Consider the following 18005-nt stretch of genomic DNA (forward strand, 5'->3'; position numbering starts at 1 on the left):
CGCTGTGAGGTAGGTACTATTGATCTCTCCGCTTAACCTCAGGAAGCTTAAATGCCGTGCTAGGATCACACAGCTAATAAATGGCGAAACCAGGATTCAAACACTTGATTTTAGAAGCCCAGTATTTTCTCTGAGAATAAAGTTCTTTGGTCCTGGAATTCTGGGAGAATAAGAGTAGAATCCAGTACAGTTGCTAGTCGGGGCCAGGCAGGTCTTGGGATCTTGGTTGTGTTTGTCTCTACAGATTGGGAAGAGTGGTAACATCCCAGCAGGGACCACTGTGGACACCAATATCACTCACCCATTTGAGTTCGACTTCTATCTGTGCAGCCATGCAGGCATCCAGGTAGGTGGGCCATATCCTGGGGTTTTTATTGGGGCAAGGATTAATTGGTTATTCCTACTGCATTTAGAATATGTTTTGTTGTAGCTGAGTATATAAAATGACTGTAAGCCCCAAGTATACTTGTAGGTTGCTTTATAATATTTAATTTTGTATATTATGTCTCTTACGGGTGCTAGGGTATGATCATGCAGCCTAAACATATTCTTAATTAGTAGTGATTTGGTTTTTTGTTGTTGTTGTTGTTTTGGTTTTGTTGTTGTTGTTATTGTTGCAGGGGCCATTTACCATCTTTTTTACCTAGGGTACCAGCCGACCATCCCATTATTATGTCCTTTGGGATGACAACCGTTTCACAGCAGATGAACTCCAGATCTTGACATACCAGCTGTGCCACACTTATGTACGATGCACACGTTCTGTCTCTATCCCAGCACCTGCCTACTATGCTCGTTTGGTGGCTTTCCGGGCACGATACCACTTGGTGGACAAGGAGCATGACAGGTAAAGGCTAGCTGTTTGTTTTTTGCTTCAGCTTTTTGTGCCAACCCTTTTGACTTTTTGTTGGTAGAAGGTAGTGGATGTTATCCAATTTGATGCCCTTGGGCTTCTCTACCTAAACCTGAGTTGCTGTTAATTTGGTATGTGAATTGGCACTGTACGCACGGGTGAGGGGTTAGCAGCAGTTCATTTCACCAAGAAGGACTATTTTTAAATATGTTTTCTTTTCAGTGGAGAGGGGAGCCACATATCGGGGCAGAGCAATGGGCGAGATCCCCAGGCCCTGGCCAAAGCTGTGCAGGTTCACCAGGACACTCTCCGCACCATGTACTTCGCTTGAAGGCAGAACGCTGTTACCTCACTGGATAGAAGAAAGCTTTCCAAGCCCTGGGAGCTGTACCACCCAAATCCAGAGGAAGCAAGGCAGAGGGAGATGGGGTCAGAAAGAGTATAGGAGGCCTTGTTTCTATCTATAGAGGGGGTATAAGGGTGGGAAGAGGACCAGCAAGACAGATTACCAGCCAGAAATCTCTGATAGCAACCTCATGTCCTCCACCCCTCTCCCCATATTGTCATATCCGACCCCCCTGGACCAAAAGGGGCATCACTAGTGCCCACCATACACACAGTTGTCTCATGTGACTCACAGTGCTAAAGACTCATGCTCGACAGCTTGCTAGCGTCAGCTCTGCAGCCCTGTGGTCAAATGCTGGTATGTTTGGGTTTGATATTCTAGATGAGAAAGTGGGTGGGAAGAGGGCAGGAATTTTTAGGAGCCTTAATCAGAAAAGGTCTAGATTTGTTTAAGAAGAAAAATGAAAACAGACTCAGATCAATATTTTAGGATACTAGATGTTTTCATGGGTTCAGAATCCACTTTGTAGGAAGATTTTTAATGCTAATGGTTTGGGTTGCTCCTCCCCAGCTGCCACCCCCCTCTCATTATTCCTCTCCACATTCTCTACCCCATACGCCTCTTCCCTGACAGACATCCAGCCCCTAGTAACACTTAAGGCACTATGGCACTTAGCTCTGAGGTGACACGACCCTGTCTTCCTTCCGCCTGCTGGTGGGTAACCAGTGCCTTCCTGTAACGGTAATGCTGCAGAACTGCAACCTTTTGTACCTTTCTCTGTGGGATGGGGTGTGGGTGGGAGAGGAGGTAGGGAGGGAGGGAAGAAAAATCCCAATGCCAGCAAGCCTCCAGCCAGAATGCCAGCTAATCTTCATTTGAAGGAATTGACTTCCATAATCATTGAGCTTTTAAAAAAAGATCACAACCTCAAGATTAAATGGTTAAAATCCATTGACATTTGCACTTTCAGACATGACAAGTCTCCGCGCTGCTGAGATGACTGGCCCTTGGCCTATCCCCTTTAGCCTCCTCTTTTCCCTGGCCCCACCCAACCCCCCACCCTGCCAGGTCTAGAGTTATTGTCATAGTATTTCTCATTCTTGGCTGCTTTTCCCCCTGATGGTAAAGTCTCTTTTGTTTCAATATTTCTTAACTGGGGTGTCTTACAGCAGAAAATCTTAAGGACTAAAATAAGAAAACAGAAAACTAAATGTTATTTTTATACCATAACTTGAGTCTATTGCCAAAATCTGGAAATCTCTCCCATACCTGATGAGTGTGCATCCCAGAAACATGGAGCCATCAGAAGGAACTGTGGACCTGACTTGTATTCTAGCCTGGCTAAGTAGGGGGTGGTTGTCTCCCCAAGGTGGGGCTCAGCCTCTGTCCTCCCTCTGTGCAGATGAAACTTTGTTCTTGAGACAGCCTCCCTCCACGTGCTGTTCTGCACTCCTCCTTGTAAGTGCATCTTCCCCTTTTCTGGACTGGACTATCCTTTGATTCCCTGACTAACTGAGGCTCCTGCACGTCCTCTGGACAGGCTGGAGGATTTTGCTGCTCCCTTTTGCTTCTGTTTACACAAATGAAATTTTCCTGTTTCCCACTAGGGCATGTGAGTGGGTGGCATGGGTTTTTCCTTTTCTACCCCTCTCTTGAGGTACTGGGGTTCAGCTGTCTTGCAGGACTGGAAAAGAAGTGGGTTCTCGCTTTGTTCTTGCTGACCTTGAAGCAAGGCCCCCTCTTTCCTTGACTGTTCTTTATTCTTCCTGCATTATTGCTTGGGATGGGGAATTTGAACCTCTGTGTACAGGTTCCCCTTCTAAGGAGCCTGAGCTTAGGCTTGCCCTACTCTGGTGATGAAGCCATGATATTTTAGATCTAGCCCAGGCTTAGAGGCCAGCTGGAGAAAGGAAGGTCTGAACCCTGGCCTATGGAGTCAAAACCTTTCCCCAGGAACCCCTTGTACAGACCCAGATTTGCTATGCAAATAGTCCAGGTTCAGTTGTGGCTGGCTACATTGTTCAGTAACTTCCCAACAGGTAGCACAAACATTCCTTATGGAAAAAGCCCAGACTGTTGAGTAGTTCCTCCTGTACTTCTTTTCTGCTGGCTACAGGATGGAGTGCCCCATGGGCACAGGCCCAGCCGAAGAACAGAACGGAGGGCTCTGGAAAGAGGCAGCTCACTGGAGAGCTCACATTCCTTACACAAGTGCCTAAACAGAGTGATGCCAACACTCCATCTGCCCTGTCCATCGCCTTCATAGACAGTCTACTTCGTGTTCTGTCACCCTTTGGGGAGGGAGCCCTTTGCAGACAGTGTGCTGTCAGCTTGGCTATACTTGGGGGCTTGGATTAAGGGCATTATTCCAGGAGGGTCCAGTCATTCACCAGCATTTGCAGATGCCCATAGGGAACAGGTGGCTGTCACCACTCCCAGCGACACGGTTTTGTTCTCTCCTGTTTTCTTTGCCTCACTCTCTCCAGTTGGGTTTTAAGCTAGAATGAAAAGCAGTTTTGGTTCTTTGGTATTTATGTGCCATCCAAGAAATGCAAGAGAATGCTGAGCATGAAAGCCCATGGCTGTAATTCTGTTATCTCAGCACTAAGGCTGAAGCTGAAGATTCGCAAGTTCAGGTCCACCTGGGCCGATCAGTGAATTTCAGGCCAGTGTGCGCTATGTAGCAAGACCATGTCTCCATAAAAAACATGGAGAAAAATGACTTGGGTGATACACCTTGCTGTGATTTTAAACAATTCCTTGAGACTTAACTACTGACCATGTGGGTTCTTCTCATTTAAAGGCAATATGCACACATTAAAAACAGTGTTGCCAAGCTTCAGCTTATTTAGATTGGTCTAAGTGGTGCATTGTACCGAGCTCTGGGAGGATTCCAACCTCATCTTAGGTCTTTCTTTCTCCGCCCCCTGACCCCCACCCCCCACACACTGTTCAGCTTTCCCTTTCCTCTTCTCGCCTTCCCTGGCTTCCTTTCCTTCTCCCTCTTCCCTCAGCTTGCTTGCTGGCTGGCCTGCCTGCCTGCCTGTCTGCCTGTGTGATAATGAATTCTCTGCATGGCTGCAATGATCCCACTGTTAGTTGGCAAGGTCAGGCTTAGCTCATTGACTACAGAAGACCAAAAACCTGTTTCTCATGCCCAGTGGTGTTAGCCCTGGGTTGCACTGTCTGAAAGCTTACACTAGGTCAGAGCAGCAGGCCTGTCTAACTGACAAAATCAGTAGGGTTTCTGGCCATTTCAGCACCTCTCCATTCTGTGGAGGGGGCTTGGAAAAGAGGCGGTGAAGGAGTGATGCTTTGAATTCAGTCCATTGTGACCTATTGGTTGAGGTGCTATTGCCAGCCTGTTGGGATCAGCCTGGAGCTACTGTTACTGGGAACTTCTCCTTAGACTATGACTAAAGTTGAACATAAGTATGAAACTACTCTAAAAATCTAGTTCTCAACTGCAACATAGCTCCTCTGGCTCAGCAGCGGTGTTTTTTAGCAGTTTTCTTTTTAACCAGAATTCTGTGAATGATGCCAGGGACACACTTTTCTTAGCTGGCCCATGGACAGTCCAGAAGGCGGCTCAGTGTTGTAGACCTGGCATCAGGCATCACAGAGGAGGATGGAATTTCTTCCCTTCCAGGGTAGAAGAGTCACCTCTTACTTAGCCAAAAGGCAGTTTTGGGAATTTATGTCAAGAGGAAAGGTTTCGTTTTGTTTTTTAATTTACTGGGCTTTAGATAATCTAGGATGGTGGTTAATTATGCCTTCCTTGGGCAGGGATCATGGCAGGGATATGCAAGGCACTCTAATACTTGGCCTTCTAAGCAGACTAGGAAAGAGGGGATTCTCTGGTTTTCTCTTTCTCCCCACTTCCTAGGACTTGCCTTCTCCCTGAGCCACGAGAGAGGCTGGGTTGGTGCTCTCCCCTTACTCTGCTCCTACTGACTTAGAACCTTTGGCTGCTGTACGATAGCCCAGGAAAGGGAATGGAAAGAATGGGCTCAAAACAATAATGTAAGGAAGGCGATTTCCTTCCTTAAAAAGGGAAATCAAAAACTCTCCAAGAATTGTGTAAGTAAAGATAAATGTGTCTGAATGCACTGAGTCCTCTGGTGTCATAGCAATAAGGAAAAATGAATTGACTTCCTGTGCACACAGTCCAACCTGACTGGTGTATGACGTTGCACTTAGCAGCCATGTGGTGGGCATGTGTGACTACTCTGGGTTTCACTTTATTTTCTAAACTTTTTATTCCTCTCAAGTCCAGCATGGATGGGGAAATGTCCCTGGAGCCCCGCAGCTGTGTACTTGTTTGCATTTGTTTCCCATTGAGACTTGTGTTTTGTGTCCTGCTTTGAGCTGTACCCTGTCCCGTCCATTGTGAAATTATCCCAGCAGCTGTAATGTACAGTTCCCTTCTCAAGCAAGCAACAGCAGCACAATCCTGTGTTTTATAAAGACAACAGTGGCTTTTATTTCTAAAGTGCAGTCTCTGTTTTTTTTTCCTACCACAAAATAAACGGTTGGTATTAATTATATCTCTGATAGGTTTTGGGATGGAATAATAGATTGTCATGCAGTCACACTGCACAGGGTCTCTCTGTATTCACTTCACAAACATGCAAAACACTGTGCCGAGGGTCTTGTGGGAGAAAGTAGGTACAGTTCAAAAATGAGAAAAAAACAGAATGTCTTTAAAATTTCTTGGGGGGGATCATTGGTCACCGAGTCCTCCAGTACAAAAGCTTAGAAGTGACTGGGCTGAAGCTTTATCAGTGAGGACAGAGCAGAAAAGGAACATTTGAGAAGCAGGATAGAGCATTAATAGGACATCATGACCGACGGGAGAGGGACAGTAGTGGATGTCGAGCTTATGTCTCTACTTGAACATGAGTGTACTGAGACATTCTTACCACGACGGGATCAGTGGGACTACAGAAGGCATGCAGCACATCTCCTGATGAAGGATAATTAGCCTCACATTCAAGGTTTTCTTTAAGGATTCTATTACTTATCCCTGGTGACCCTCGAATTCACAATCTCCTGAGTTCTACTTCCCATGTGCTGGAGTTAGAGGCCTACGCTAACACCCTTAAGAATCTTGAGATTCCAGTGGGGAATACAGTTAAAGTTCCCAATAAACAGTCTTGGTGCTTAGGCAAGATAGAAAACTACTGGTAGAAGTACTGGATTCACATGGGAGAAAAGCTAGCTAAGGCCTCAGGTACAAGAAAAACTGCTTACAAAAAGAAATACACGGTACAGCCAGCCTTGTGGATGAGGAGGAGGCAGAAGCTAGGTGAAAGGCAACTCACCACTAGATAAACTGGTAACTTATTTTGGGCTGGTTTAAAGAAAGTGGAGAAAAAAATAGAACAGAAAAAGAATTTAGGACTTCCAAATTGCCCATCAGATAACACCACCACTTTCAAATTTCTCTTGTTCTTAGAAAAAAAAAAAGTCCTAATTCTGTCCCTAGCAAGTTTTATGCATTGTGTGCTGGTACACCAGACAACCTAGCTTGCTGTACTTACTGAGACAGCTTTGGTGGTACACACCTTTAACCCCAGGATTTGGGAGGCAGAAACTGGTGATCTCTGATTCAAGGCCAGCTCGATGCATATAGTGATTTCTAGGTCAGTCAGAGCAACATAGTAAGACCCTATCTCAAAAAACCAACCAACCAAAAATGCACAGGATGGAGTCTATAATCCTGAACTTTAAGCCAAAATGTAATGTTCCTGCATCTTCAGGTAAGCAGAATAGGAAAAGGTCTCTTGCCGGGCGGTGGTGGCGCACGCCTTTAGTCCCAGCACTTGGGAGGCAGAGGCAGGTGGATTTCTGAGTTTGAGGCCAGCCTGGTCTACAGAGTGAGTTCCAGGACAGCCAGGGCTACGCAGAGAAACCATGTCTCGAAAAACTTAAAAAAAAAAAAAAAAGAAAAAGAAAAAGAAAAAGAAAAAAAAAGGTTTCTTGGTACCAGCAAACTATGTTTTCAGATAGTTTCACCCCCAACTTCAGGATTTTCTTGGTTTTGTAACTTAAGCTGGTGGCATAATTGTTCAACTTGAAAGATCTGGCATCGTCCCTAGTACTACTAGAACACTGATTTCTCAACACTGGGGAAGATGGTTCAGAGAAGGATTCTGGCACAGAGCCCACTGAGGAATTATCACTGGTAGACAGTGTACATATAATAGGTCTAGCAATCCTCTGGAGGCCAAGTGTTATGACTTTGCAAATTTTAACACTAAGCCTTTGGTTACCACCTGTCAAATTCCTCTGGGATATGGCCACCTAGACACCAGGATCCTTCCAGCTGCAAAGCATAAAGGAAGTTGGTTGAAGTTGAACATCATATTCCTGGTTGAAATAAGATACATTTATTTTATTTTGGTTTTTCAAAATAGGGTTTCTCTGTGTACCAGATCCCTAGCTGTCCTGGACTTTCTTTGTAGACCATGTTAGCCTCAAACTGCACTGGGATTAAAGGTGTGCACCACCCCCACCTCGTGACAAAGAAGGTCTTGTTGTTATTTTGTTTTTCTATTTTGAAAGACTTAGCAGTTGGTTGCTTCTCAAAGACACTGTCTTAGTCAGCGTTCCTATTCCTGCAGAAAATATGACCAAGAAGCAAGTTGGGGAGGAATGGGTTTATTCAGCTTACATTTCCACATTGCTGTTCATCACCAGAGGAAGTCAGAACTGGAACTCAAGCAGGTCAGGAAGCAGGAGCTGATGCAGAGGCCATGGAGGGATGTTACTTACTGGCCTGCTACCCTGGCTTGCTCAGCTTGCTTATAGAACCCAGGACTACCAGCCCAGGGATGGCACCACCCACAATGGGCCCTCTCACTCTTGATCACTAATTGAGAAAATGCCTTATAGCTGGATCTCATGGAGGCATTTCTTCAAGGGAAGTTCCTTTCTCTGATAACTCCAGCTTGTGTCAAGTTAACACACAAGACCAGCCAGTACAATTGACCCCTTGTCAACTTGAAACACAAACACATCACTATTAAGCCTTAGCCCTTACTTTCTTATTCATCCCCAAATCTAAATAACTAAAAGTCCCACAGTCTTTACATATTAAAATTTCAATCCCTTTAAAATATCCAATATCTTTTAAAAACTCAAAGTCTTTTCTTTTTACACTTCAAAGTCTTTTAACATGGGTTCCACTAATATACTTAATTCAAGAGGGAAAAATACCAGGGCACAGTCAATCAAAAGCAAAATCAAACTCAAACCGTCCAATGTCTGGAACCACTCATGATTTTCTGGGCTACTCCAAAAAGGCTTGGGTCACTTCTCCAGCTCTGCCCTTCGTAGCACACACCTTGTCTTCTAGGCTCCAGCTGCCTGTACTCCACTGCTGCTGCTGTTCTTGGTGGTCATCTCATGGTAATGTCATCTCCGAAACACTGCTGTCTTTCGCTGCCAAGTAGGCTTCACCAATAGCCTCTCATAGGTTCTCTTCATGATGCCAAGCCTCAATTCCTTTGCATGACCCCATCAGTCCTGGGTCATCAACTGCAACTGAAGCTGCACCTTCACCAATGGTCTTCCATGGCCTCTCACAGTGCTGAGCCTCAGTTGCTCTTCATGACCCCTTCATGCCTTCAAAACCAGTACCATCTGGGTGACTCTTACACATTACCAAGTCCAGCTGCAGCAGAAGGTACAACCTTGGCTATCTTTGGAAATCTCTTTGTGTTCTCAGAAAACACTTCCCAGATTTCACCTCAATGATGCTGGTCTTCTTAATTACTGCTAATGTCTTAGCTCCAGCTAACCAGCATCAATCATCCCAGTAATGCAAAGGTTTCACTTTAGTAGTTTTGGCATCTTGTTAATCACTGCTGATTCTTCAGCCCCAGCTAACCAAAACCACAGAATCTTCACAATCAAAACGTCAATGGCCCTGATAAGAGTCTCTAATCTTCCCTCTGAAATTTCACAAGCCAGGCCTCCATTGTTTGCACTGTTCTCAGCATTTATTTCCCAAGTTCCTAGAGAACATCCCACAGAGCTCTTAACATCTAATGGCTCTTCTAGCCCAAGGTTCCAAAGTCCTTCCACAGTCCTTCCCCAAACACGGTCAGGTTGTCACAGGAATACCCCACTATGCTGGTACCAATTTGTCTTAGTCAGGATTTCTATTGCTGCAGAAAACATCATGACCAAGAAGCAAAACTAGCCAGTACAGATACCTAACATGACTTAACTGTCAGGTCCTGGAACCCCCAAATTTTGATTGTTTATGTTTAGATATTCTTTTTAGTACTTGTTATGGGAAATATTAAAAAGGAAAGCCAGGTTCCCATGCTTAACCCTGCTACTCTCTGCCCCGGCAGGCTGGCTGCCTATGCACTGGTGGCAATGGCTGGCCTGTTCTTATGTTATGGAGACTCTCTGACTCAGAGGTCCAAAATCTCTCCACCCAGCTCACTAAGTTCCCACTGGTGGGTTGCTACCATGCCATCCCCATGCTTCAAACCCCCCTTGGCCTTTGTGGTGCACTTCTGGCAAACTCATGCATTGCTGCCATACCTTTCTTTCTGAAACCCAGTAGAACCACTGTGGGAAGGAAAACACACAAACTTAGTTCAGAAACAATGGTAACTCAATCTCTGGGCACAACAGCTAGAATCCTAATCTTGTGTCTATATTAAATCTAAGTCCTCTGGTGGCGAATCCTGGCAGATCTGCCATAGAAACCAGGAGACACTAGTAGCTACATCTTGTCCTCGAGCTGTCCCTGTCCAAAAAGTACCCTCTCTCTCTCTCTCCTCTTCTTCTCTTCCCCACTCCAACCTGGAAGTCCCTCCGTGATTGGCTCCTTTATTCATTAGGGGATTGGTTCACAAGAAGTCACTTGAGTACATGACTCACTCCTTGTCTGCAGCTCCTCCCAGGAGAGGGAACTTACATAAAAAATAGAAACAGCACCAGGCCCATCCACAACAAGTACTGGTAGAACAATCTTCCATCTTGCCTTATTAGTAAAAATATAATGTAGCATATGATATACCATGAGACAAAGTAAGGAAGGATGCTGTGGCCATCTCCTGTCTTAGACTCTAGAATCTTATGGCAGTTAGGGTTTAGAGGTTAACGTTATGGTGAAAGATAGTACTGAGAAGTTCAAAGCCTCGGCCATGCTTTACCAGGCTGCTGTCAATATCACTTCAGTAGTGATGCATTAGAATACTAAATTTCCCAGATATTGTTTTGGCTATAGGCTGAGGAAGACTTACACACTTGGGAAGATATGCAGAGAACATGAATGAAGCAATCCTTCAAAGCAGCCATGCCAGAAGTTAGAAGGATGTTTTCCCCCTATAGTGTTTCATTCTAAAACAAAGAAATCTTCCTCTGGATGCCCTGGCAATTCATGTTTCATGTCTCACTGAAAAAACAAAGTCGCCCGGCAGTGGTGGCACACGCCTTTAATCCCAGCACTTGGGAGGCAGAGGCAGGCAGATTTCTGAATTCGAGGCCAGCCTGGTTTACAGAGTGAGTTCCAGGACAATACTCAGAGAAACCCTGACTCCAAAAACAAAACAACAACAACAACAAAAAAGTCATCCTTTATAAGACTTAAATTAATGGGACGTATCCTTTGAATCATAAGGACTAGGAAGGTTAGTTATGTCTAACAAGACAGAAGCAGGTAAGGATTCTTGGGTGGATACCTTGGCTTATGGTGAGTAGTAGTGAGCCTTCAGTTGCCTCCGTGTGTTCTTACAGCCCATGTTTCATATTGTGTTGCAAGTAATCCAAGTACAAGTCATTCCAGAAACAACTGGTGGGGGCTGTCATTTTTTAGTGATGTGTCTTACCTAACACAGGAAGTAGATTACAAACACATGAAGGGCCATAGAATAATAGCAGCAGCAATTGGGGAGAAAATGAGCACTCTGAAATCCCTGAGTCTCACTTGTAGGCCTCAAGGTCTTACCACATGTTAGAGTAGAAAGTTTAGCATTCTATTCTTAATGCACTGAGTGTTGGGTATTTATGGTGCTTTGCTCTGCTGACTGTCATGTATCCCTGTACCTATTTGCTATCCTGATATTTTTGTTAAGTTGCTCATACAGTTTACTCATTTTAAAATTTGGTTGTTTGTCTTAATGAGCTATAAAAGCATATAACATTCAAGAAATAAGCTCTTTGTTGGAGGTGTGTGTGTGTGTGTGTGTGTGTGTGTGTGTGTGTGTGCGTACGTGTGCGTGTGTGTAAAGTAACCTTTCCTAATCCATGACTTGCGTTTTCATTTTGAGTAGGGAAAAAATTCCATTTTTATGTCTAATTTATTAATTTAAAGTTAAATTTATTGCCTTTCTAACTTTTCTAGTTGATGCTTTTTAGTAGTATTTAAAGAAAATTTGCATTGTCTGGCTGAGGTGGCTGCTGGGGTGCTCAGTGTGCACTGATTCCTCTGCACATGAGACTTGTACTATTTTATAGTTCTTCCTTCTGAGAACAATCAATGCCATCAGGGGTAAGGCTAGAGTTTCATCCTACTTCCTGAGACCATCCTTGAAAACCATCCCTCTATCCATCCTTCCATCCATCATCCCTCCCTCCTTCCCTCCCTCCATCCCTCTATCCATCCCTCCATCCATCACCCATCCATCATCCATCCATCCATCATCCATCCATCATGCATCCATTCATCCATCATCCATCCATCAATCATCCATCCAATCATCCCTCCATCCATCATCCATCCATCTGTCAATCATCCATCCATTCATCCCTCCATTCCTCCATCCACCCATCCATCATCCATCCATCATCCATCATCTACCCATCCATCCATCAATCATCCATCCATCCATTCATCCATCCATCCATCCATCATCCCTCCATCCCTCCATCCACCCATCCATCATCCAACCATCCATCTATCATCCATCCATCCATCATCCATCCCTCCATCCACCCATCCATCCATCCATTCATCCATCCATCCAACAAATAGTTACTTAATGTGCAGCAACAAGCATTGCTCTGGGTACTGAAGGTGTGGCAGTTAACAAGATACACAAAACTTCAAGTCCCAAAAATTAGATTCATTTGGAAATCAGTTACCCCAAAACAGTATTTGGTCAGGGGAAAGCCTCATACAACTTTTCATTGGCAAGAATCCCCTAGACCTTTTTGCCTCCGGACTTTAAAGTTCATGAGCTTCTCATGTGGGCTTACTCTAAAATGGTGTGGTTCTGAATAGCAGACATACATAGGAACCATCATAGACATTTGTTGGATTTTATTGACTCTAAGGCCCCAAATCTTCCTACAGTGAAAAAAAAAAAAAAAGCACCTCTGAAAATCCGAAAAGATGGATCCATGGTTAAGAGCACTGGCTGCTCTTCCAGAGAACCTAAGTGATTACCAGCACCCACAAGTGCTCACAACTGTCTTAATTCCAGTCCCAGGGATCTACCACCCTCTTCTGGCCTCCGTGGACACCAGACACCATCACACTCATTCTAAAACAAACAAAACCACGCTGTTTGTCACCACACCATGTTTTCTGGACGCTAGTTGAACTTGCATTCATTCAAAGAACTAGTTCCAGAATTGAGATTGGCGGGATGATAGGTCCTTGCACAAGTTTGAGATTTAATTCTTAGGGCTTAGATCAGGATATGGACTGTATATAATCAGAGCTTCAATATAACTTTTAAGATGTGCTAATTCATCTGGGTATTTGGTATTTTAAAAGTGGTGTAGCTGCCTGCGGCCACGGATCAACTGGGTTTACCTGAAAGGGGGGCTGGAAATGAAGAAAGGGACGGAGGGGGAGAAAAGATGGAACCAAGACAAAGTTCTCTGATCAAGGCTCAAAGTTTAATGTTCAGCTCTCAATTTAAAGGGAAAGCCCCACCACCGAACCCCTTCTTGCTTCAGCTGGAGATATGTGAGGGGACCCATCCTTTGTCACAGCCAGAGATGTCTCAAGGAAAGTTCAGCAGGCAGTTATTCTAAGTTCCTGTAGCAGGCTGTACCTGCAGCCAAGGTGGGTAATTCCACATAGGTCCTATTGTTTTTGGTCTATCGTGGTAAACAAGGTCTTTCAGGCCTGCTCAAGGCTGGTGGAAGGGCACAAAGTGGTAAGAGTATTTCTTTTTCAGTCAAAAGGAAGCAAGTGAGGCAGAAATGGTGTGTCAGATGTGGCTTGGAGTCCCTTCCATTTATTAAGCATTTATTATATAGTCAGCACATTTATTAAGCGCTTCAAAATTGTAACTATAGTGAATATTTTTGTTACTAACATTTGGGAGGTTTTTTTCCCCCCTGTGCATTGTACCTGTTGGTTTTTTCAGTTGTTCTGGATGAGGAAACTAAAGTCCAAAGATAAAGTGACTAATCCAAAAACCCATAACGGTGAGGGAAGAGATAGTGAAAATAAAATCTTTCTCAATTTTCTTTAAAAAAGAAATATATGTCGAAACATTACTGGCTTATTGGGACACGGGGGAAAAAATAATGAATCATTGCTAAGCCTGCATGAAGTAGGTTTGACGAAGCCAAGTATTTTTAAAAGATGGACTGTTTGCCTGATAATGAGCTGGATCTAGTCTCCCAAAGGTTCCAAGTCAGCAGAAAAGCACCAGACTGTATCAGGAAAACTGGAGGCTGACCAATTTAGCTGTAAAAGTCTTGAGTCCCAAGGAAGAGAAAGGCTAGGGCCCCTTAGCAGGTGTAGTAGTACCGGAAAGTAGTTTAGGTTCCTCAAGGGTATTAGGAGACTGTTTAAACATAAAAATAATTCCACTTGGTATTCATGTAACGTCCCGTTTCTTATTCATCTGTTTAAAAACTAAATTGAACTTGTGGTCATCGCCTAGTGCACGTGCTCCAGGCTGGTGTGGCAGACGGAGCTGGGAGGGAGGATGTCCTTGGCTGGTCACCAGCCACTCTCAGGTAGGCTGTACCTCAGGTAAGCTCCGCGGGCTGGTAGCGACGTCGCCTCAGGCAGCGGTCCCCACCCGGGTGGCTGGAACGGGGAAAGCTGGCCTCTCGCTCGGGATTGTCACCGTCAGGCACAGCGGGTGCAGGGCAGCCGCCCATCCGCGGCTCCGCCCCAGCCAGGCACCGGCTCTCCCGCCCACAGATCCCCAGACGTTGCTCCCGCAGGGATCTGGCGAGCTGCAGACCGGGAGAGTGAGCGGGGCGGGATCCGGAGAGCGGAACTGACGCGGGCGGGCTTCCGGGGACGACCGGGAAAAGCGAGCGGCGGCGGCGGTGGCAGCGGTGGCAGCGGTGGCAGCGGTGGCAGCGGGGCGGCTGGCTGGTCGGGAAGCTGCACGCGTCAGCAGCTGTAGGCGACGCAAGTTCCGGACCCGGCTCCAGCGTCCTCACTCAGGACTGTCGCCGCTCTTACCTAGGTGCGGGCTGTCTCCCGACAGTGCCTCTTGTGCCCGGACCTTTCAGAGGGCGTCCGCTCCTCGCCTCTGTGGTGGCACCTTTCTCTCGTGAAGCACTCCCCCCAGCTCCATGAATGGAAATCGGCTCCGCAGGTAAGTCGAGCTGCTGGACAGGGCCGGTGGGGTCGTTACCCCGAAGTTGTCCCCTGAGCATCCTTGCTCCTTCCACTTCAGGTGCTGTCAGCGCACATAGTGAGGGAGTTGTTGGTTTTCAGGCCCAACGCGGGTGGCTTCTCCACAGCCCTGCACCTACTCTCTTGGGGTCATTGAGTTGGTGAAACTACTCAAGGGGTTAAGTTTGGGGTTATCTAGATGATGACGTCCCCCTCGGGTGCTTTTCCCTGAGGATATAGAGGAGTTTGCCCTTGCTTTTGTAATTCTTGTTGGAAATGTAAAGGGTGCGCTTGTCCTTTAACCGGGTCGTGTGTCCCATGGATGCTGGACAAGTTAGGTATCACCCTTATCTATCTCTTAATGTAGTTTGAGGATACTCTGAGATAACCAATATGATTAGGTTTATAATTGGTGCTCGGGCAACGTCAGATGCAAGATGGCATTGCTTCCACCCCTGGTTCTCAATGTCTGTGACAGTGGGGTGTGTAGTTTCTGAGGAGCTTGGCGATGTCCTGTCGGTCTGGAACACTGCTTATGTAGAAGGCAGATCTTCAGAACGCTGACACGATTTCCCCCAATTTTCCATTCCCCACAACAGCAGTTACCATATACCTGGAAATCTAGAATTTAGGATTTGTCTCTTGAGGGAAAAAAAATGGAGATCTTGAGAAAGGAAGCCAGCCTGGACAATGCTTGTCTTTAAAAAGGAAAAAGTAGTCAGAGGTTCTAAAGTAATTGATGGAGTAACATGAAATAGGTGTTGCATAACGGTCTGCTTGCCCAGCAGTCACCCTGTCCTCTAGTTTGAAAGTTCTCTTCATCCACAAGATCAGTAATGTATCATTTTCATATATTTGGGGGATTGTCTTGTTATTATGTTCTAGCAAGTCCCTAAATTTCTTATCTCATCTTGCTAATTTGAAAGGTCCCCAAATATAAGGAATAAAAACAAAAAAACAAAAAAAACCCCAAAACTAAAACTAGCATCATAGAAAGCCTTCAAATAGGTTCAGGACATAATTGTTGAAGTGATACAAAAAGACATTTCCTTTATTCCGTGGAATTTCTTTCTACTCAATTTCTACCATTTTTTCCCTTTCTATGTTCCATTTTTTCTCATATTTTCTTAATAGTGAAATGTGTCTAGACTGTGAAGTTTTAGACTCTTATTTTCTATTTGTGTGTTTCCAGACTGTATTTTCCATGTTTTAAACTTTTACATTCTATTTGTACTGCTCTTACTTTATAAGATACCTGATTATTCCAGCTCTCCCATTTTTACATAGCTACTCTGTTGTCAAGCCTGGAAAACTAAATATGAAATTAAAGGTTTTGTTCGTCATCTACCTAAAACTTTTGAAGATCTTTTCCTCAAATTGAGTATTTTCCCTATTTGGGCTTTTTATGTGAAAATATTGACATGTATTGATTACTTGTGATATCAGACAACTAGTCAGTGGATACAATTAGCTAAGCATGACTCAGAAAATAAAATGGACCTTTTCTTTTTGGGTGTTATTTTGATAAACTATAGAGTAATTGATATGTCTTCACATCAGGGTAGGTATATTTAAGATTTATCAACTAGCTTAGCAATGGTGGTTCACATCTTTGGTCCCAGCATTCAGGAGGCAGAGATGGTTCAATCTCTGTGAGTTGGAGGCCAGTCTGGTCTACATAGTGAGTTCCAGGATTCAGAAGGCAGAAGATGGTTCAATTTCTCTGAGTTGGAAGCCAGTTTGGTCTATGTAGTGAGTTCCAGGCCAGCCAGAGCTACATAGTGAGACCCTTTTGAAAGAAAGAGAGAGAGAGAGAGAGAGAGAGAGAGAGAGAGAGAGAGAGAGAGAGAGAGAGAGAGAGAGAGAGAGGGAGAGGATGGAGAGAGGGAGGGAAGGGCAGAGGGAGGGAAGGAAGGAAGAAGAAAGAAAAAGGGAGAAAGTTTTTTTGTGTTGTTCTTGCAACTTTTAATTTTTACAATGAATGTAAAATTGAAACATATTTAGGAAAATTGACAACTAGGTTTTAAATTCAGATTTGACAGATATATATTTTGGTTTGACTTTTTAAAAGCTATATGGGCTGGAGATATGGCTCAGCAATTAAGAGCACTTGCTGTTCCAGCAGAGGACCCAGGTTTGGTTCCTAGCACCATGTGGTGACTCAAAACTGTAACTCCAGTCCCAGGGGATCTGATGCCCTCTCCTGACCTCCAAGGGCATCAGGCATGCATATGGTGCATATACATACATGCCGGTAAAACGCTAACACTAAAGCAATATAATAAATCTTAAATTTGAAAACATAGAGATGCTTTCTAACAGTCTGTTAGGTTAGTACTGACGTTTTGGCTCTCAAATTCTGTTTTCCTTTTAGTGCAATAGAGAACATCAAATATAAACATGTAGTTAATGATGAGGCATTCCTCACTAAAAATATTTATTCTTCCTTTCCTATTCATAGCATGAAATATTACAAGGGTTATTTGTGAAGCTAAGTCTCCTTGTGTAGATTGAAGCTATATGCCATCATGCCTAGCTCTGTAAGGTATTTTTCAGTTTGTCCTATACAGTCCACTAATTAGTACCACCTAAACTTCGATTTAACAACAAAAAAGGGAATAATTCATTTTAAATAATAATTTGGCATTTATGTCTATGATTCCTTGGGGGTACATCTGATACTTTTTTTTTTTCTAATTACAATTGAGCTAAAAATTATGGGCTATGCTTTGTTTCTAAATAAAATGAGAACAGGAAAATCAGGTAATGTTCATTTAAATGCTACCTATTTTTGAACCATAGTACTCTAGTCTATATTTTTAGGTAAAGCGCAGCTGTTGTTCAGAAAGGACTTATACTTAAATGTAAATATTCTCTAGTAATCTATGCGAAAACAGGCGTTTCAGTTATGGATTGCTTTCCTCGCATACTTCAAATTCCATCCCCAGCATTGCAAATGAAAAGGCTCATGATGGGAAACCATTTATTTTTATTATAAATTACTAATATGTAAGTAGAGTTGTCATGGCTGATAGTTTTATACAATTTTTTTTGTTTGTTTTTGTTTTTTGAGGTAGGGTTTCTCTATATAGTCCTGGCTGTCCTGGAACTCACTCTGTAGACCAGGCTGGCCTCAAACTCAGAAATCCACCTGCTTCTGCCTCCTAAGTGCTGGGATTAAAGGCGTGTGCCACCACTGCCCGCAGTTTTATACTATCTTGCAAAAAAGTTTTATTTACATT

The 18005-nt window shown here is 44.2% G+C and overlaps 2 protein-coding genes across 3 annotated transcripts in view; both read left to right on the forward strand.

Moving 5' to 3' along the window:
* Positions 1–5691, forward strand: part of Ago1 (argonaute RISC component 1) — a 31619-nt gene extending 25928 nt beyond the window's left edge. For both annotated transcript variants that reach the window (XM_034502056.2, XM_076934198.1), the window contains 3 exons: positions 245–346; positions 648–847; positions 1076–5691. In XM_034502056.2, the coding sequence (XP_034357947.1) occupies positions 245–346; positions 648–847; positions 1076–1184 (411 nt within the window). In that variant the 3' untranslated portion in view covers positions 1185–5691. The remainder of the gene's footprint in view (positions 1–244; positions 347–647; positions 848–1075) is intronic.
* Positions 5692–14313: 8622 nt separating this feature from the next.
* The window catches only part of Ago3 (argonaute RISC catalytic component 3), an 85538-nt gene continuing 81846 nt past the window's right edge, over positions 14314–18005 (forward strand). The window contains exon 1 of the mRNA XM_034502336.2: positions 14314–14743. Within this exon, the coding sequence (XP_034358227.1) occupies positions 14725–14743 (19 nt within the window). The 5' untranslated portion in view covers positions 14314–14724. The remainder of the gene's footprint in view (positions 14744–18005) is intronic.

Source organism: Arvicanthis niloticus, chromosome 5 (assembly GCF_011762505.2).
Source record: "Arvicanthis niloticus isolate mArvNil1 chromosome 5, mArvNil1.pat.X, whole genome shotgun sequence".
Lineage (NCBI taxonomy): Eukaryota > Metazoa > Chordata > Mammalia > Rodentia > Muridae > Arvicanthis > Arvicanthis niloticus.